A 20,731-nucleotide genomic window follows, 5' to 3' on the forward strand; every position below is an offset into this window, starting at 1 on the left:
ACCGACCGTGTTTCAATTCTGAAACAATGGCTAACGCTAATTCGATTCCCACCTGCAGGCCCCTTGGCTGCATTCTTCAAAACTGGGCAACTTTCAGTTATGAGTCCATGAAAAAGAAAATGATGGTGTTTTTCTGTAATACCAAGTGGCCACAATCAGAGAGCTCTTACAATGACTAGTCTTAAGAACTTCATCAAATTTGGAATCTCAGCTTCCTCCCCTGGTCTTACACTAAGGAGAGCTCCACACCCCACCCCCACCCCTGGGAGCTCTCCTCTGCCTGGTTTCAGAGAGTCCTCATTCCACCCCCTGCAGCTCTCCGGTTTTTGGGCACCTGGAGTGATTCCAGGTTGGCCCCTTGGTCAGTCCTTTGACTGACAATCTGGAACCCTGTTTTCTCTCCTGTCAAGAGCCTGTTGAGTATTTTAGGTGCCTACTAAGTCAGTTATGGGGACAGGACATCTGTAATTTATTGTGTAAACTGTCTTGCCCGGGAAATGTTGTTTGTGTGACCTTTATCTTGATAACTCTTGGGAAGAGGCCAGGAGGTCAAGGCCTGATCACCTCTTTGCCTTCTGTGTCTGTCTTGTTCATGACCTCTTCCGTCGTCACCAAGTCGGGGTTAAGTTCAGGCTGGACCTGAGCAGAACCTGGACCTTCTGTAAAATCGAAAACTTGCAAACCTTTTGCCAGGGGACTTAACTCTCAACCCTGGCCCTGGGAGCCCCAGCCCCCAGCCAGCTCCAGGCCTTTGCCTCCTGCCTCCCTGGCTCGCCTTGTGCTGGCTCAGTGACTAAGGGCCCGGGCTGCATGGGACTTGACTAAATCTTATAGCTATGTTGACACCTGCAGTCGGGCTCTGCACCCTTTCTCCAGCTGCTGTCAGTCAGACACCAGCTTTACTGCCATGGGGAAGGCCCCAAGCATCCCTGGAGAGCCACCCCTCGGGTGCATTCTAATTAATTGGAAACACTTTCAATTGGATGGGTTATGTCCCAGAAACTCCATCTGGGAGAAAACTTGAGTGGTTTCTCTGTGCCTTTGTGATGTAGTTGGACAGGTAGATCAACCTATAATGTCATCTGAGTTACAACCCAGTTTCTGAGAAATCAAGAGCAATTGTCCTTGGAAAATCCTTGCAAGACTGGAAATGCATCTCTAGAGGCAGTTCAGATTCCACCCATTTCCCTCATCTCAAAGAGCCTGCAAATCCTCTGGGGACTATCTAGCCCATCACTAATTCCTAAGACTGAAGAAAAAAAGGAAAAAGGCCAAAATACAGCCAGAAGAGCACCCTTGCCAAAAACCTGGCATCTGGAGTGTCTTCTCTACACATATTAGTAAAAAAGGCTTAAAACAAAAACTTGGATTCATAACTAGGGAGCCCACCTGGCAGACAGCCCTCAGCATTCTCTACAGAGTGGACCGCACATGTCCATTGGTTCCCGGGATTCTCAGAGCAGCAGGACAGGGCAGTGATGCTGACCTCCTGGACTGAAGAGGAAATGGAGGCTTGGAGAGTAGAGGGAATTGACCCAGACACACAGACTGTGGCGGGGCTGGACTTTGGTTCCAGGTCTTCCTTCCCCAAAGCTAAGGCCCATTCTACCCTAGGGATGACGGCAGCACTTTCAGCAGCACAGAGAGACGGGTCCAGATCTGGTTACCTCCAGCAGCTCTCAGTGCCAGGGCTGCGACCCTGGGGGCTGTGAGTGACAGTAAACCCCTCAGCACCTGGCCATGCCTGGTGCACAGTAGGTGCCCTGCAGATGTGTGTGGTGGGTGGATTTACACACGGAGAAAAGAGAGGCTTCTGTGCCCCCAACACACACACCTATCACTGATTTTCACTCTTCCCGGGACAAGAAGCCCCTCCCTAATATCAAGAGGAAGACGCAGCCCTGGCGGAAGGAGACGCAGGTACCTGCCTCCTGGTGGCACACCCTTCTCAGCCCCCATGCAGTCGAGGCTGAACTCGGAGGCAGCCCTGACTGACTGTTAGGAGTTCAGACTGCGGGAAAGAGAATCGGCCTCACAGACAAGCATGGGCAGGTGCTGCTCTCCGGTTCTGCCCTGGTGATGGGCTCCTGTGTTCGGAATTCATTATTCAGCTGCAGACCCCGGGGCCTTTTAGTTTTCCTTAGTTAATTAAAATATCACATAATAACCTTTCTCTGACTGAATGTTCGAGAGGCCCTGGCGAAGGCTGGGAATGAGGAAGCTCAGCAGAGGAGACAGCTCACGGTCGACTGATTTTCTCGCTCTTGTTAATTTTTCCTGCCTCGTCCACCCCCGGGGCGAGGGGAGGGCAATGTTTTTTAAAGACATAGGATTAACTTGACCATAAAACTTGAAGACAAAAATCCATTTTGATAAAAATAAGACCTTTTTGTTTAAGGTGGGAAATACATTTGGGATTGAACACTGGCTTTCGAATTATCTTCCTGAAACCCAGTTGACAACAGAAGACTGAGACCGAGACTGGGGCTGCCCAATGCTTACGGCGTCAAGTCTAACCTCAGCCCCCCACCCCGCCCCCCTCATCCAGCTCCCACCAGCCGCCCCTGCTCTTTTGGCATGCTGCTTCCCTACGCAGGAATCTCCACTCACTCCAATCCCCAGCTCGGACATCTTCTCTTCCACGAAGTCTTCCCTGATCTCCCTGTGCTCTGATCACAAAGCTGGTGCCTTGTGCTGCCTGGCAGGATGGGACTTCATCCCACTCAGCCCCACTCAAGTCTCACCGGAGGGCAGGGCCCAGGCCCCAGCTGCCTTCACATTGCCAGCGTCTGCACCCTCCCAGCCTCTCCATGTGCGTGCGGAAGGTGACAGAGGGCAGATGTAGCCAAGTGAATTTAATACTAGAATGCTTACAGAGTAAGAGACACAAGTTCGGGGGAGTGGGGGATGGTTAGAAGGATCAGGCCAGCAGTAGGTGATCAGGGCTGGTTAAAATCGCAAGCAAGGTGATGAAGTGGGGCTGTGCCCACAGCGCAGGCGTGTGAGGTGAGGAGGATTTGGACCGCAGCAGCCGATGCAGGCAAGGAGAAGAAAAGCCAAGATGCGCACGGGAGGATGGGGAAGCATCAGTGGGACCTGGACCCACCTACAGAAGCCTTCCAAGGACAGAGAGACCACACAGCCTGCCCTTAAAACATTCTTCAGGTGCAGGGTCATGTGACACCATCAGATCTACAAAAACAGGGTAGAAAACAGGGGCTCTGGGGGCTCACGTTTCCAAAAGGTAAGAGCCACAGCACACAGCTTTGGCTCTGAAGAGTCTTGGGCACTCGCAGTCGGAAACTAATCGTTCACTAGGTCGGAACAATCAAGTTCCTCTACCCTTCCAGTTTTGGTGAAAATCTCAGGCAGTCTAACATTTACTATTTTTGTACATAGTTATGATGCTAAACCCAGCCTCACGCAGTCTTGATGCTCAGCTCTGTCACCACAGGGATCTGTCCAACCTGCTCTCTGGGTCTGGCTCCAACTCTCCAGTTCTGCGTGGGCAAATCTGAGGTGATCCGCTGATCTCCCTGATTGTGCTCATGAGCAGACGCACGCTCCTCACCGCCTTCTGCAGGGCCGGAGTCTCCTCTTCCTCCTGAGAGTTTCACTAAGCGTCTTACCAAGTCATCTCCCAACCACTCAACTCACGGAAGAATTAACTGCAAACCTCAGATACGGAAACACTGCAGTGTGGGGAGCGGGCAGAGGGGTGGGAGGTGCCGAGTGGGGGGCGGTAAGAGCAGGTCCGCAGCAGCTCCAACCCGTAAGAGACAACCACAGCTTCTAGAATGATCAGTTTCAATTCTAACGTTATTCAAAGAAGCGTTCCAATGTTTTAAAGTTTGAAAACCCCCCCTCTCCCTCTAGTTTCATTCCCTTCTTACTCAAATGAGGGAACTGAGGTCCAGAAAGTGAAGGGGACTTGCTCAGGGTCACGTAGCAAACATGGGATGAACCCCAATGGGCCGCCTGTTTCTGGACCGCCGGGGCCAGCTTCTCAGGGTGACATCACCCCAGTACTTCAGATATGGAGCGGCCAGGCTTAAAGGCATAAAATGCAATTCCAAAAAGGACTCCAAAAGGTAACGCGCGGAATGTGAGCAGCATGACAGTGTGCTGTAAAAGCTGAGGTGAGCCCTGACGAAGGAACCCTGACCCTGGGGAACTGGCAGCGCCTTCCTTTACGGCGTTACGAGACCATGCTGAGAAGCAGCACACAGCGAGGAATGGATGCTGAGGGGGGCCAGGCGCCCGGAGTTCTGGTCCTTCTCAGAGGCCTTCAGACCTCAGCCAAGCGCTTTACTCTCGGAGCCTGGGTCTTCACCTATAAAGGCTGAGGGACAGTAGTGCTTGCCCTACCTGCCGTCTGGAGTTAGGAGGTGACCACAGATGGAGGCGTGCTTCATGAACCTAAGGGACTCACCACTTGTGAGAGCCCAAGTCAGTCACCTAGAAGATCTATTTCCTTTTAGCCCAGATACAAAATATTCTCCTTCTTTCTTTCTTCATTAAAAAAAGAAAGAAAGAAAACCTTATTCTTGGGTGAGGTTGAGACGTCTCTAAGTAAAATGTTCTCTACCACACTCTAACTCCACAGCCCAGAGACAGCATCCGACCCAGTTTCACAGTTTGATGTCCAGAAGCCAGCTCTCCACTGTCCACCTGGTTAGAGAATGCTTGGAATGTTAACAAGTGGACATCTCGGTCCCCAAACACCCAGCCAAGGGGCCCCTGAGCCTAGGAAATGTCCACACAGGACTAAACCTCTTTCAAATGAGGAAATAGCATGAATAGAAGAGCCGCAGCCAGCTGCCACCCCCTAGGATGAAGCAGTGGTATGCACTGGAGGGGACAGCCCTTTATAAAAGACTGCTAAGACCACATGCCCTGTACTTTTCCCATCTTTTATGGCCATCTTACTCTAGGATGGCAGGGCTTGAAGGGACACGGGTAACATCCAGTCTACAGTCACATTCGCAGGTGAAGAGACCAAGGCCCAGAGAGGGGAGGGCCCTGTCCAGGTCACACAGCAGTCAGAGACCATAGCAGGCAGAGGACATCGGGACCCTCCCCGTCCTACAATACACACTGTCTACATCACAGAGCTCCACTAGTGAGCCACGGACAAACGAGGTAAACAGTCCCAGCTGACACATGCCACGCTCCAGCCCTTCAGAATTACAAATAGACCATGACACGACTTCCCTGGGAGGGAGGAGTTACAAAAAGAACTCTCACAGAGCAATTCATTTCAAAAGTATAAAAAAGCTACATGTAGCCCATTTTTCTAATGTTTGCCCTGCTAAAAACTACATCTGCATACAAATCTAGTTTGCATCTAATTTTTAAAAACACACAAAAGGGGTCATCCACAAACACAGTTTTTCCAGCTCTTCACAAAGCAAAATAATTCATTTCCGTCATCCTGTGATCAATGTTCCTAAGACCCTGGAAGAAAAGAGGGAAAAGAGTTAGAGAAAAGAAGCCTGCTCTGTCACAATCAACTGTGTGCTAAATGGAAGGTGACGTAAATAACCGTGCATCTCTCCCCGGCAAGGAGTGGTGCTGGTGGGGAGCGGAGAGCCCCCTGGGGGGTCCAAGAATTACATCTAAGACCAATGGGGGGCGCTTTTCAGGGAGGCAGATTCCAGCTTAACATGAGGAAGAACTTTTAACCACTGGAAAATGCAAAGATGGTTGTCTGGTGGTAATGAGCTCCACATCTCTGGAGGTATGCAAGCAAGAGCTGGCCAATACTGCATGTTGTAGAGGGGACTCAAGAACTGGGTGGTGGCAATGGTCTTAAACTCCATGGTTCTTTGTGGCTCCCTTTTGAAAACTCGTCTATAATAGACCGTATTCATAGCCCAGATCATCTCCATTAAAAAAATGTATATATACTTAAAAATTATATATATATATTTAAAAGATGAAACATATTATGTGTGTGTGTGTGTAAAACAAAAAGTCAAGTATCAGGGGGGCAACTTTAAGAGCCACCTCCTAACTCTTTGTTGAATTCCTATTTGAGGGTTTTATACCTTCTATTTTTCTCCCCGTTTCCAGGAGCTCTAACAACGTGCACCCACCCATCCTCCAAACCCAATGCTACGCCCTCAGTGAAGCCTTCCTGTGTTTTCCCCAGTTCTAAGCCACTTCTCTCTCCTCAAACTCACACACACCCTATTTCCTAAATCTCGTATGCTTGTAGTGCAGTGACGCTCAATGTTGGGTTTTCTGTGTGTCCTCCGCAGACCTGACGTGAGGCCTTGTATTCAGAAGATGCACGACAATAGCGCTAAATGTGGAATCATATGGATTACAACCACAGCAAATCCTGCCGCTTTTCACAAACACCAAACTTGTTTCTAGTTTTTCCTGCTCTATTAAAAACTTGTCAGTTGGCCTTGGTGATAGTGCCTGTTCAAGACTGTTCCTTCCTCCGACCCTATAAGAAGATCACGCATACCCATCCTGGGCCTCTGGTGAGAGGAGCAGACCTCCCCCAACGCCACTGACGCTGCGCGCGGCTGTGGGACTTGCTTTGGCTGATGGACTTAGCAGATGTGACACAGGCTGCATCGGAGCAAAACCTTTAAATGAGCCTGTGCTCGGCCCAGCCTCTCACTCACCCCTCTGCCGCCAGAATGGATGCGCTCCACACTGGGCTGCTCCTCCAGCTGGCCCCACTATGAAAAGACACCTGGAGCGGGGGCACAGCCAACCCACAGCCATGACGCGCAATGCTAGCAAGAGATAAAAGTTGGTGGCTGTGACCAGCGAGGTTTGGAGGTTGTTAAGCAGCAAAAGCTGGCTAATAAAGGGACTCGTCTCCCAAGGTCACAGCCCACCTGGCGGTGGGGACAGGTGCAACCCCTTAGGCAGGTGACTATGAGGCCAGGGGAGATGCAGGTTCTCCTGGAGATGTGTTGATTCTCAACAGGCACAGTGTTGGGGACAGGGAGGCAAGGCCTGGAGACAGCAGAGCTGCCGATAAGGAGGAAGCCGGGCACAGACAGATGAAGCTCAGACTGTGTGCTCAGCAGGTGCGTGCTCACAGGGGCGCGCTGCAGGGACCACGTCTGCTCTCGGAGCCTCTCTGCGAGGACGTGTAGGAAACACTCCGTTCAGCCTCAGAAACGGAAAAAATGACTGGTTTTTTTCACCTTATGGACACCCATAACGTTCTCATCTCTTGACTCTGCATGTGAGGTGGGAAGCCCAGAGCGACGTGTGCAGAACACACTAGAGAATCTACCTGCTAGTCACAATATGTGCCCACTCCCGTTTTGCATTCCTCTAGTTTCCTCGATTTATGTATTTTTCTTTTCATTACATATCATCTCAGTCTCTTGTGACACAGGTGTGTAAATACTGAAAGTGACTTAGAACATGTACATGACTCCATCACAAGTGGTCACCTGGAGCTGGGAAGCGAGGGGCTTGGTATTTACTCAGATCGGTGACTGTGACCGTGCCGTGGGACTGGGCCTCCCCAACCACGTTGGCTGAATGGCACTGGTACACTCCCTCATCTTCCTTTCTCAGAGGGTGGATCTAGAAATAACACAGGCAGTTTATGCAGTCATACATGGCACAAAAAACTCACTTCTTGATTTAGTTCTTAAGCTACATCTGAACACTCACTCCTTTTCAAAATGAGACAGAGCTCACTGTATTTCTCTTCTTGCCTTGCCTGCCAAGAAAGAGTTAAATTCCCTTCTTAACACCCTCTCTACCGGGCCTCTCATTTTAATCTTTACTCTGCATTCCTGCCTTTTTTTTTTCTAAGTATGCTTTCTTTTCTGGTGAGGAAGATTGGCCCTGAGCTAACATCTGTTGCCAATCTTCCTCTTTTTTTCTTCTTCTCCCTAAAGCCCCAGTACATAGTTGTATATCCTACTTGTAGGTCCTTCTAGTTCCTCTATGTGGGACACCGCCTCAGCATGGCCTGATGAGTGGTGTGCAGGTCCATGCCCAGGATCCGAACTGGCAAATCTTGGGCTGCCAAAGTGGAGCCCCTCGGTCCATTTAACCACTCGGCCACGGGGCCAGGCCCCTGCATTCCTGCCTTTTACTGTGAGCAACCTGGTCCTTTTATTGAAGGTGATAGGTATAGATTATAAGGAAAATACCGCAAATTAAAAGAACAAAAATCTACCAACCAAGGAACGGACCACAAGTGCCCTGGAGGGAGGCAGCCTTTACAGAGTAGCACCAGACATCACGCTTTCGCTACCTTTTCCTGTAAATAAGTGGGGGAATGTGCTTAAGCTGAAAAAGCCTCGGACCCAACTGCATCCTGAGTCTCTGAGCTGGGTGAAGTCAGCAAACCTCGCAGGGATGGGAGCAGATGGGGAGCACAGCCTCAGAGGGCAGCCTGCTCACACGGCCCTGCAGAGCAGACCCACATCCAGCTCTCTCGTCTCTTGCTTTCTCTATGGTAACAACCTGTGAGTCACTCTGCAGACTGGGGAGGGTTTATGCACACCTTCTCATTTTGAACTCACGCCTGTCACACGGGAAGGAGGAGCATCGTTATCCTCATGTTACAGGAGACTCGCAGGTCTGTCCCAGGGCCCTTGGACGCTGTCCATTCCAAAGCCCTCTTTTTACCATTGTGGTCACTGAAGCTCAGAGAGGCAGAGTGACCAGCCCAATATGGAAGCCTGTGTCATCAGTCCCTCACTCTTTCAAACACATGGCATTCCCTTGTTTTAGCAAAACTGCTGCAGTGGCGTAGAGGAGCCCTGGCCCCTCTTTATCTGCCGTAGGGTCTTGGGCAAGTGTATTATTTTCCTGGGGCTGCTGTAACGAACCACCACTAATGGCTTAAAACAACACAAACTACAGTTCTTGAAGTCAGAAGTCCGAACAGTCTCAGTGTGCTAAAGTCAAGGTGGTGGCAGGGCTGTCTTCTTTCTAGAGTCCCTAGGGGAAAACCTGTTTCTTGCCTTTCCATTCTAGAGGCTGCCTGCATTCCTTGGCTTGTGGCCGCTTCAATGCCAGCAATGACAGGGCATGTCTTTCAGATACTGCCATCTCTCTGGCCCTCTCTCCTGCCTCCCTCTTCCACATTTCAAGGACTCTTGTGATTACACTGGGCCCACTCAGATAATCCAGGTTGACTTCCTTATTAAAGCCAGCTGATGAGCAGGCTCACTTCCATCTGCAACCTTAATCTCCTCTTGCCGTATAAAATAACATGTCCATGGGTCCCAGGGACTAGGACGCAGACGCCTTTCTGGGGCCCCGACTATCCTACCACAGAAGATCACTATGCTCTCAGGGGTCACACTGCCTGCTCCACTTTCCTCATGGTAATTTTAGGGTCCAAGAGAAATGGGTAACAACAGCTTTGAAATGTGTCACGTGTTATAGAAATATAAAGGGTGCTTTATGAGGGCCAGTCAATAATAGCCAGCAACACTAAACAAATGAGATGCTCACCAAAATCCAGGCCCTGGCCTCGTGGTCAGAAGGGCCCCCTTGTACCTGGACAGCTATATTGACGTGGTCCCCAGGCAGGTCCTCCAGCACCTGGGTGCCCTCAGGAGACTGTGTGACCTACAGAGGACAGAAAAGCCAGGTATGGTTTAGAAAAAGAATTTTTGCATAAGGACCACCCCACAGACATCCTCACTGACTTCATCTTCCCATTGACTGGAAGGCTGACACGCTAGTACCTCTTATTCCTATTAAAATGTCAGTCGCTTTTCAAACCTAAATGTAAGTACAGACAGCACCCCCTGCTGGACAGTGAAGCTGTGGACACCATCACCATCTTGCAGAAGCAGTTCAGAATGTCATGGCCCTTCTCAGGGCCGTTGAGATGGATAAGGGGACAACATATGCTGAGATCAAAGCCAGTCTCTCAAAACTGATCTGCAGGGGCCAGCCGCTAGTGTAGTGGTCAGGTTCGTGCGCTCCTTTGGTGGCCTGGGGTTCGCGGGTTCGGATTCTGGGTGTGGACCCACACACCACACACCACACACCACATGCTGTGGCAGTGTCCCACGTATAAAAAAAAATAGAGGAAGACTGGCACAGATCTTAACTCAGGGACAATCTTCCTCAAACAAAAAGAGGAAGATTGGCAACAGATGTTAGCTCAGGGCCAAGAAAAGACCTGCAGGAAGATGTAGTTTGGGAACAAGATTGGGTCTTCAGCCACCAGCCCAGGCTTCCCAAACCCCAGACCCAGGGAAGGAGGCTCTGACTTCACTCCGCTGATCTAGGCCAGATCAACAGCAGAACTTCATGGACAACTAGTGGCTGAGGAAGCAAATGACACGGGAAGGATGGCAACTCCCCTTCTCTGGAGAGAGCTCTGGGGTAAAGGTTTTGAGGCATAAACATGGAGGTAGAGGAGTGGTATATAAGATCTCTTTTTTAAACCCTTGATCACATACAAACATATACACTCAAACACACTTAAAAGAAAAAAACATTTACACCTCTCTCTCACACACACACACACATACACGCACATGCGTGCTCTTGGATATAAATACCTTCCTCCAGGTGATGACTGGCGCAGGCACAGCCCTCACCTTACAGGACAGGTGTGCCTGTGTCCCGGTGACATTGTGCACACTCCGAGGTGGAAGGACGACCACAGGAGCTGGGAGGAGAAGATGGGGAGCACAAGATTTGCCCTGCCAGTTCCAAGCAGCCACAGGAAAGCTGCTGGCCTGCAGAGAGCCCGCGGCCAGCCTGACGCGAGGGTGGCGGCGGACGGGCGCCCGGCGCAGGTGAGGAACTCACACACACCCCAGGAGAGTTCTCCTTGGAGCTGAGGGGAGGCCTGCAGTTTCTCACCCAACACCTTGGTTCCAGAAACAGGAAAACAGGGTCCAGAGAGGAAGGAGACTTCCCAAAGTCACCCAGTGCGGCTGTGGCGGAGCTCGGGTCCCCTCACACTCCTCCCAGGGCCCCTCCAGGCCCCCCTGCCATCTGCTCACAGCTCAGACACACGGCAGACTGGGCGGGCTCCGGGAGTGGCAGAGTCTTCTAACAGACGGCTGCTCTGCTTCCCTGGAGGGCGCTTCAAAGAGCAGGGCCAGGGACAGCTGCACTGCCCGCGCCACCTGAGACCCGCTGCGGGCCCTTCAAGATGCTCATTTGCGTAACGCAGACTCCACCCAGGGCCTCCCACCCTGCACACCCCTCTGCAACCCCAGGGCAGAATGGCAGGCGGGGCAGCCAGTGTAGGGACTCAGGAAGCCAGGCCTGGCTGCCCTCCCAGAGAGAGAATGAGAAACGTGGCTCTACACTGCCGAACACTACAGAAAAGAGAGGGACGGTGTGGGCTCGCTGGATGGGACTGGAGCAGGCGGGCATGCGAATTAGAAATTCTCAGCTGATACTCCACAGTCTGCCCTCCTCCCTGTGCCTGGCATCTGCTCTGCTCAAACTGGCACTAAAAGAAGCAAGTCTAACCACCTTGTCCATCCAGCTCCTCAATGTACCTGCCTGCACTGCCCTGCCTCCCCTCTGCATGGAATGCACCCCCAGCTCCATGCATGCAGGCTCCCCAGCCTGCAGGGCCTAGAGGGTATGTGTCAGGGGGTCTGCACCGCTTTGACCTGCTGAATCTTAGCCCGCCTTGCAGTCCAGGTATTTCCATCTGGTCTCACCTGCACTAGACGGTAAGCTGAGCCCACACTTGCCTCTGGCCCCACAGTGTCTTGGGCAAGGTGCAGTGCAGAGGCCTGGTGAGGGAAATGCTCTCTGCTCTGTCTGCTCGTCTGCAAGATGGGGCAATACCCCTGCTTCACAGGGCTGTTGAGCTGAACTTACCCCGTGATAAGTGTGAAAATGATGGTTTAAGAGAACACGATGCACAAGGGGGCTCAGGAGCAGGTCTGGTAAACAGGTGACTGGATGAAGAAACACACGACAAACAGAAGAGCAAACACATTCATTCTCAGGCCACCAAACTGCGGTGTCTACAACTCCTGGGACTTTGCCTGGGGACTCAAGGACAGTCCTGGAGAGGGACAGGGCCCTCGCCCAGCTGGGTGAGGCTGCAATGAAAAAGGAGAACAAGGGAGGGAGACAGAAGGCCCGAGGAGGAGGGGGGAGGGACAGGAGTGAAAAGGCGCAGAAATGAGAATGGTCTGGTCCCTCCAGGCAATCTAGGAAGCAGACCCTGTCCAGATGGCGCCAAAAAATCTCCGGGAAATTGTCTTAGAGCCACAGAGTCTCAAACTGGAGGGGCCCAACTGCACAAGATCCTGTGCCTGAAAGTCCGTGATGCGCTCATCCAGCCTCCACCTGCACAACTCCAGTGATGGAGAGCTCACTACCTATGGAGCCAAGCCCTTCCATCCTCGGAGGGCTCTGCTGGTAAGAAAGCTTGTCCTCATCTGGAGCTAAAACTCACCTCCCTGTAACGCCTGTTGACTCCAGGGCTGCCCACAGAGACCCACCGGCCCCTGGTGCCCCATAGCCTCCGGCAGAGTTGAATCCAGACACTGCTCCCCATCCCCGCAGCTGCTTTCTTCCCCATCAGCCTGAGCAGCCCACTCCTTCAATTGTGCCATTCTGACTCCCTCCAAGCACCACCCACGTCCTGAGTGTAACCAAAGTCCCCCCAGTGAACCAAGGTCCCAGGCCACGCCCCAGCCACCTGCCCGGCTGCCACAAAGAACCACAACACCCTGCTCCCTGGCAGGAGCCCCATCGGCGACAGACAACAAAGAGAATCTAATTTATTCTCATCCTCCTGGCAGCACTGCCTCCCCCGGAGCCCAGATCGGTCCTCAAATGGCTCGCTGTGGGAACAATCAGAACCACATCTTACACCAAAGCCTCAACCGATTCCACAGGGACACGCGGTCAACGGGCTTTACTTCCGTTCACGCAAATTCACACATTTTAAATGAGATTTCATCAGTCCCTTTCAGGCCCAAATGAACAAACCAGTAAACCACATTTCATCCTTCTCTCTCCTGGCATTTCCCTCTCCCTCTGCTTCAATAACTACAATTAAGAAAGGCTGTCTTGGAAATACTGTCTTTGCCACTGATTTTGTGGCAGAAAATACCATGTCTTTTACAAAAGACGCCCCTGCTTTTGATGATAAAGTGACATTGAAATTTTTATTTATTTTTAAATGTACATTCACTCCTTCTGGTGTACAGCTGCAAGGTTTGACAAACGCAGACAGTCACGTCACCACCACAACCAAGATATAGAACAGTTCAGCCATCTGGAAAAACTTCCTCATGCTGCTCTCTGTCATAGTAATCTGTTTTTATTTTTAACATATCGGATTTTAAACTTAAAATAGTCTCATCCGTATTAGCTCTTTACAAGCAGCGATCATCATCCTGACAGTCATCACGCCCCAGCTGACCTGAGAGCTCGCTGGGTACTGGGCACGCTGCTCCTGCCCACAGGGACTAACCCGTCTGGTCTTTCCAGCAATCTCACCAGCTACCAGCTGGGGAAGCCAGCCAGGGTCCCCAGCCTTAACTGGGGGGTGAAGCCCTGAGCCCAGAGGTCTGGCTCTGAGCTCTGTCCTACACCATCTTGCCTTCTCTCCACATGACAGTTCCATGTACATGACTCCTTTCATCCTCACACCAGCCCTGGAAAGTAGGTGCTTTTATCCCCATTTTACAGATGAGAAAACCAAGGCTCAGAAAGGCGAAGTGCCTGGAGGAGCAGGTACTCAAACCCAGGCACCCTCATCCCATTAACTCCACACTGATTCTTAAAGTGAAGCATCTGTTATCTGTGTGGACTCCGCTCCAGAATAAGGAAGAGTCGCTTAGGGATCGTGCTGGGGTCCCCAAGATGACCCCAGGTTCAATGACTCACTAGGAGGACTCAGAGGACTCAGCGGAGTTGTGCTCACAGCCACCGTTTACCACGTGGAAGGGAGACAAGCACAGCAGCAAAGGGAAAGGCTCCTGGGGTGAAGGCTGGGCACACCGGGTGCAGCGTCAAGAGCCTCTCCGGGTGCAGTCACACAGGACGTGCGTGCTCAGTTCCCTAGCAATGAGCTGCGACAACACGTGTGGAACGCCGTCTGCCAGGGCAGCCCCCCAGACACTCGTGCCTGAGGGCTTTCTCTGGGGCCGGGCCCCCGGCAGCCTCTGCCTCCTCGTGCCAGAACCCCAGGCTCCGGGCAGGAGAGCAGGCGTGTGGCATGAGCCACGATGTCAGCGCAGTTTAGGCAAGCGGGCCACCCTCACCGGTCCTGGGAATGGCGAGAACCCTCCGGAAACCCAAGTTCGCAGACACCAGCCGAGGGCCAACCTTGCTGCGGGCCTTCCTAAGGATACTGTCTCAGGCCCGCTCTGTTAGCTCTTTCCTGTGCAGGAACGAAACCCTCTAAACACCACCCCCAGGAAACAGCTCTTGTGAAGACACCATTAAATGGACCATGTGTCCTTAACACTAGCAGAACATTCCTAGTCCTACGGTCTCCAAGGGCTCATTCAAGGCAGGCACTGGGTATCCAACGTCATGATGACCATAGGCAGGAGAAACCCAGGTTCAAATCCTGTCTCTGCCATACCCCAGTGCTGTGACTCGGCCTCAGTTTCTCCCTCATTTAAATGGGCACAGGAACCCAGGCTCCCTCTCCTCCCTCCCCACAGGCTGTTGTGAGGAACAGTTAGTTATAAGACCCACTGCAAACTGTAAACGGCTCCCACGGAGGGACCTGAGGACTCAGCAGATTGTGCTGCCCCAGGGCAGTCTCCTGGAAGGCATCTTGCCTGCTCAAGACCCTCCAGGGCCTCTGGGGAGCTGCCTATTGGTGGGCCCTGCCCGGAGGCTCTGGAGGCCCACCCTCACGCTGGCGAGCCCGGGCACAGAGCCACCACACTCCGGGAGGAGCTGGGGCTTTCCTTCTCCTGCCTTCAACAAGAGCAACGGGCGTTCATGAGTGAGGATGGTGCCTGGTTGGCCCAGTCTGTGAATGTCCCAGCTTTGCCTCTCTAGCTTGTCCTTGCTAAGTACTGTTTCCTTCTGCTGGTGCCAGCAATGGCCCTGGAAATGCTGGGACGGCACAAATCCAGCCATCAGGTAACAGAATCATCACCCAGGTGTGCACCCACAGAGGCAGCACTGTGGGTGAGTGAAATCTAACAAGGGAAACTCAAGTGCCAGGGAGGCCGGTGGCCAACCCTTTCCTCCTTATCTGCTCGTGAAGATAATGACTGAGGCCCCACCCCACCCCCGGGGTGAAGGGGAGAGAAGGTGTGTGACTGCGTCATTAACCACGTGGATCTGTACAAATGAAAGGAACTGATGTTATGTTGCAGCGTGTGGCGATCTGTCTCCCCACCCCACCGGCTATGTCCTTGATGGCTGGATAGAAGATCTGTCTCTGAGATTTCTTTAAAGTTTCTGGTGCTGGAGAAAGAAAGATTAACAAAACACCCCCCAGGACTCCATCTGCTTGTATGAAAAAGCACACAGAGTTTAATAATCAACGCGCAGAACAGCCCTGATAATTTATGCTAATAGTCACGTTAAGCTGTGGAACGAGGAACAGCTTAATCCTGCTGCTTGCAGCCTGTGCCTCACACCCCTCCCTTGGCATGAAAGGCTTTTGAGCACAAGGCCCCCTTCTTTGTCCCTCTCACAAAGTGGCACTTGCTGCCTCTCCTGGTTACCTGGTAACACGTGCTTCCCACAGACTGAGATTTCTAAGTGGAGCTGGAATTTCAACCGACGTGAATTTTCTAAGATTCAGGATCTCAAGAGCTCGCTGAATCTTTGGGGGCTCAGTGCCCTGGTGGGCATTGGCACAGGACCCTGTTCCTATCTAATTTAGCATTCAAAACACGACATCGAGCTGCTGTCTGCAGGATCCCAGCCCCCTCCCAATGTTAGCAAATTGCATACATGGAACAACACAGTCTTTCAAAGTAATGATAGCAACAACAACATCAACAACAGCAACAACAATAACGGTAATAATAATAATGCCATGCCACCTTAACAGTTGAGAAATGGAACCTATGATTTAGTACAGGATGAAGCTTCATCTCTTAGCCTGGAACTCAAGACTTGCAATGACCCTGCCCCAAATTACTCTGGGCCTCACCTCCTCTGCCCACCATCCCACTGGGTACCTGCCCAGCGGGCCCACTGTTCACAGGACCCCCCCACCTCCCTGCCTTGGTTCATGCTGTGCCTCCTCATCCCCCTCTTCTCAGCCCAGGAATTTTCTACTCATTCTTCCAGGCTCCTCTCAGATGCTTCCCTTCCTGTGAAGCTGTCCCTGTTCCTCTCAGGAGCCATTACCCAGTGATCAACAGAGGAACCAGCAACAGGCCTTGGGGGGAAAAACAGGAAGGTGGATCCAGACCAAGAAAGCCTCAAGATTCAAGGGTAGCCAGTTTGTGGCACGTTCCTGGTCAGGCTCCCAGCGGCCTAGAGATGCCCAGCCCCATCTGAAAAGAGCCAGGAAGACCCAGGCTGGAGTGCCCCCTCTGCTGGGCACTAGCTGTGTGACTCCAGGGAATGCCCCTCTGCGCGCCTGTTTTCCCTTCTATTAAATGGGAGTGAGAGCTGGCCTTGGTGGTTGTAAAAATCAAGTAAGAAGATGGGATGCAAAAGCGATTTCCAACAGTAAAGAATTATTCATATGTGGGAATATAGAGGGCCTTCAATAAATGTGTGTTGATCAAAAGATTACTCTCATTATTAGGCATTTTGGGGCATTTCAGAGCATAGGAGGAAAGGTCAGAATTTAAGCCTGAAAACTGTTTCCCAACGCCCCCAGAGGCAGGTGTAGGAACACTTGCCACACTGCAAGGAACCTAAGAGTATTTACCGAGGCCTCATTCCGTCAGGGGCGGGTGCCCGCTCACTGAAGGAGTACGTGAGGAGCTGAGGGGCGGCAATTTTATCACCAACACGGAAGCTGAACAGCTGCTGTCTGACTCAGCCTGTTTTCCTTCAACCAGGGTCCCTAGGGGCATTGTTAAAAAGTGCTCCTGCTGTACCCTCTGAATAAAGGATGGCTTTAGGGCAGCACAGAACGATGTGCCAGCTAGGAAATATCCCCCTGTCTGCTCCTTCGTGCTTCACCAGGACGCGAGGGCAGGGCCACAGACCTTTCAGGACAAAAAGCGACAGGAAAATGCCCAGGTCTGTGGCGGATGACACAATTGCTGGTGGGGAACAAGAGCTAAATTCAGGGGAGGCCTGATGCCTGTCACTATGGGATCATTAAAAGCAGCGTCTGAATTGCCTCCGTTTGACCCCATGAGCATCTTTACTCTCGGGGCCTATGCCTAGGGATGGGGGAGGCTCAGAGCCCACAGATCAGAGTGGAGGGGCTGTCACACTTGTCATTTGGTAATTTTCAATGAATTAGGGGCATGGAGTTTTCGCCTGCCATCTGGCGGCACTCTGGTAACCATGGCAACCACCACCTGCCTGACTTAACACTATCCTGTCCTGAAAGAGCACCGAACAGGGTGTGGGGACCTGGGAGCTGGTCAGGCTGCACTGGTCGGCCTGCACCAGGCCCTGCGCCCCTGGTCTCAGTCTCCTCTGCATCATAGCAGATTTGGTCTAAATGCCTTCAAGGTGGCCCTCTCTCAGGAACAGAATACCACTCCAGGGAGAAATCATGAGACCCTCAGCACTGCCTAGCTTCTGGGGACCTGGTCAGCACTTCTTATGTCTCCTGCATGTGGAGTAAGAGTGTTACTTGTCTGCAAACAAAGAGAACCGCCTGTGAATTAACTGCTGAGGAAAGCAGACTGTAAGAACAAATGACAGGAACTAGAAGATGGAAGGAGACAGGACTGTTTAAATGCCTTAGGGCAGAAACAAAGGTTCGAAGTGGAAAGGACCTCAGTGGTGACTCCACAGGGGGTGACACTGCCCAGAGCAGGAAGGGACCAGCCCAAGGCTGCTCAGAGAACCAGCAGCAGCATGGGAAGCACTGGCCAACTCTCTCCTCCACGGGGAGCCCCAAGCAGGAACAGCCAACAGTGACTTTCCCAGGCACCGGGACTGCCTCGGCCCCTCAATGGGCCACACATTGTTTTCATGTTTCTGGGGACAGGAGCCTTTCTGCCCCACCTCCAACAATCTGTTGGGACTCCTGGGCTTCAGTGCATCTGCCTGGAATGCTTGGGGGAAAAGAAGACTAGAAATTTCCCAAGGCCTGGAAAAGGCCTCCCCCACCCCAAGCCTTCCTTGTCAGAGCTGAAGTCACTACACCGACTTAGGCATTAGGCCTGGACTTGGTCTCAGGTCCAGGCTAGAGCCCTAACTTGGTCTCCTTGGGACTCGTGGGCCACAAGCTCCCTGGCTCTAAACTGTCCACTGCCTCCTCCAGGCCCCACAGACAGAGCAGTTCTCCAAAATCTAATTGGCCTGCGGGGTGCTCAGCTAGAAATCCCTGTACTAATGTTCTGGTTATTTTTGTTTGATTTTTAAAAATTACATATAGAGGCTGGACAACAATGCTATCAGTACACAGGTGACTTTACTGTGATGTTACCGAAGCTTAGTAGGTCCCCAGCAATGATTAATTTTCGATTTCTTTACTTAAAGCGGGACCCTCCAAATTATATAGCCCTCAGCCCCACAAAACCCAGGTCTGCCCCGATGGCACCATCATCTTTTCAGAGCCTAGGTTTCCAAAGGTCTTACCTGTCCTGGGTGGGAGCTCCTTCAGGCCCCCCAGCAGGGCCCCAGCCCTGGTGTTCTGGCCCAGTGACCTGAGACTCCTGAGTCCGGGTCTGGAGCTCCTCCTCCTCTGGCATCTTCATCTTCCCTCCCTCTCCATTCAGACAACTTACCCCCAGGGTGCCCCAACCCAGGGACTCAGACCCAGTAGGAATCCGCCCCCCGCCCCAAACTCCTAGCCTCGTGAGACAAACATGCCAGGCCTGCAAGTAACTGCATCAGCAAGTATGTAAGTACCAAAAGGGACAGCAGGCTCACCAAAACTCCGACCAGCACGGTGGCTGGTGTCTCCAGTGCTTGGTACAGGAGGGTACAGGAGGATGTGGATTCCTGCCCCAGTCTCCTTAAGCACCCGGCCAGATAAGAAACACCGCTCCCGAAGGGAAAACTGAGGCTCAGGCCGCGCTGTCCGTCGCAGTGCACAGGGGATCCTTCGCCTCACATCCCAAAGAACTGAGGTCCCTCTTTCTCCACCCGCCCCAGCAGCGCGGGCCTGAGGCCCTACTCACCAAATTCGCAGGGGCCGTCGCGCGCCTTGTGCAGGTGGCCCGGGTGCGCGCGGGGCGCGTGCTGGGCGCGCAGACGCAGCGCGCAGACGCTGGGGTAGGAGCGGCCGTCGGAACCGCAGACGGCGCCGCGCTGCGCGCACACGCAGAGCCCGGTGCCCTCGGGCGCCGTCCCCGCGGCGCGGCTCGCGCACACCAGCCCGGGGCCACAGCGCGCGCCCGCCCGCCCCCCGCAGCGCGCGCCCTCGGGGCCCAGGCAGCGCGCGCAGCAGCCGCACTCGTCGCGCGCCGCGATCCCGGGCGCCGCGCAGCGCCCGGGCGCCGGACAGCGCTCGGGACTGCACGGACCGCACTCGGGGCGCCGGCCGCCGGCGCCGCGGGTCCCGAGGCCCGCGGCCAGCGGCGGCAGCAGCAGAAGCAGCAGCGGGAAGAGCCGGGGTGAGCGCGGCATGGCCTGCCCCGGGACGGCAGCGGAGCCTCTGCTTCGCGCTCTGCTCCGCGCGCGCGGCGCAGCCACCCCGCCCGCCCCGCGGCCGCTGATTGGCCGGGCCTGCACTGCGGGGCGCCCGCAGACGGCTGCCGGGCCCGGCGACAGAGCGGCGGGGTGGGCTCCCGGCCGGCCTGGGGCTCCGAGCCCGAGGGATGTCCCGAGGCTAGCTCTCTGACACCCAGGGCCCTTGGAGACCCAGTTGGGGCGGGAACTTGCCTGAGGTCGCGCTAGTAGATCTAGAACTGGATGTAACGGTTTCCAGATCCAAGGCTGGCTCCGAATACCAGGCACCTTAATCGAGAAGGGTGCACTCTTTTCTTTTGCTTTTAGTAGTTTTCAAAGTTTTATTTTAAAAAGGGAATATATGGTTTAAAATTTCAGAGTTTACAAATAGAAGTAATGATGAAAGGAGCTTTTCCTTTCCACTGTTGTGTCCCGATGCCCCAACCTAGCCTTAAGAGGCCGCTCTTGTTAACGGGTTCTTGTGTATATTTCTAGGAATTTTGTATGACGGTAGAAGCACGACTGATTGTATAACCCCTTCCTTTACACACACACACACACAGCACACACACAGTAGCATGCCCTACACATTACTTGCACTTGGTTTTTCCACCTATGGTATTTCCCGTGGTTTCCCCACCTCTGACCATCTCTGAGATCCGATTTCTTGTACCATCAATGGAGCATAGCTGAGTTGGCTTTTTTCCCCCTAGTGCAACATGAAGTCGTGGTGCATCTCACAGTCAGGTGACTTTGGTTGTGATGAGATGGTGACATGTTTTGGATTGGACTTGGGCTTTTTAACTTTGTACAGTGTTTAATGGCACAAAAACTGTGGTTATTTAACCAGTTATTTTTGGTACTTTTGTTACTGCAAATAATGCTCTGATGGATGCCCTGGTGCACAAGTGTCAGCGTGTCTGTGGCTTAGTGGGGAGCGCATGTTGGAAAGAGACGGTGGAACAGGTCCTTGGAGTCAGTTATTTATTCATGCAGACTCTGTGTCTGCCCTGAGGCAGTCCCTGGCCAGTCCTGGCAGGGAACC

At 52.8% G+C, this 20,731-nt stretch overlaps 2 protein-coding genes across 4 annotated transcripts in view; one reads left to right on the forward strand and one right to left on the reverse strand.

Annotated features, from left to right (window-relative positions):
• Positions 1-2,840: 2,840 nt before the first annotated feature.
• IGFBPL1 (insulin like growth factor binding protein like 1) lies at positions 2,841-19,699 on the reverse strand. 3 transcript variants are annotated; one of them, XM_023629699.2, is made up of 5 exons: positions 19,197-19,699; positions 10,524-10,633; positions 9,460-9,576; positions 7,464-7,566; positions 2,841-5,457 (listed from the first exon to the last, which is right to left on the reverse strand). In XM_023629699.2, exons 1-5 carry the CDS (start codon positions 19,642-19,644, stop codon positions 5,450-5,452), a joined length of 786 nt encoding a protein of 261 aa, XP_023485467.1. In that variant the 5' UTR covers positions 19,645-19,699; the 3' UTR covers positions 2,841-5,449. The 3 variants fall into 3 exon arrangements, with proteins under 3 accessions (XP_023485467.1, XP_023485466.1, XP_023485465.1); XM_023629698.2 differs by having other exon boundaries at positions 7,431-7,566; positions 19,197-19,692; XM_023629697.2 differs by lacking the exon at positions 2,841-5,457 and having other exon boundaries at positions 7,284-7,566; positions 19,197-19,698.
• Positions 19,502-20,731, forward strand: part of LOC100630401 (stimulated by retinoic acid gene 6 protein-like) — a 67,509-nt gene continuing 66,279 nt past the window's right edge. Inside the window, exon 1 of the mRNA XM_014735917.3 lies at positions 19,502-19,631. The gene's annotated coding sequence lies outside the window, so the exon portion shown is untranslated. The remainder of the gene's footprint in view (positions 19,632-20,731) is intronic.

The sequence above is a fragment of the Equus caballus genome, chromosome 25 (assembly GCF_041296265.1).
Source record: "Equus caballus isolate H_3958 breed thoroughbred chromosome 25, TB-T2T, whole genome shotgun sequence".
NCBI lineage: Eukaryota > Metazoa > Chordata > Mammalia > Perissodactyla > Equidae > Equus > Equus caballus.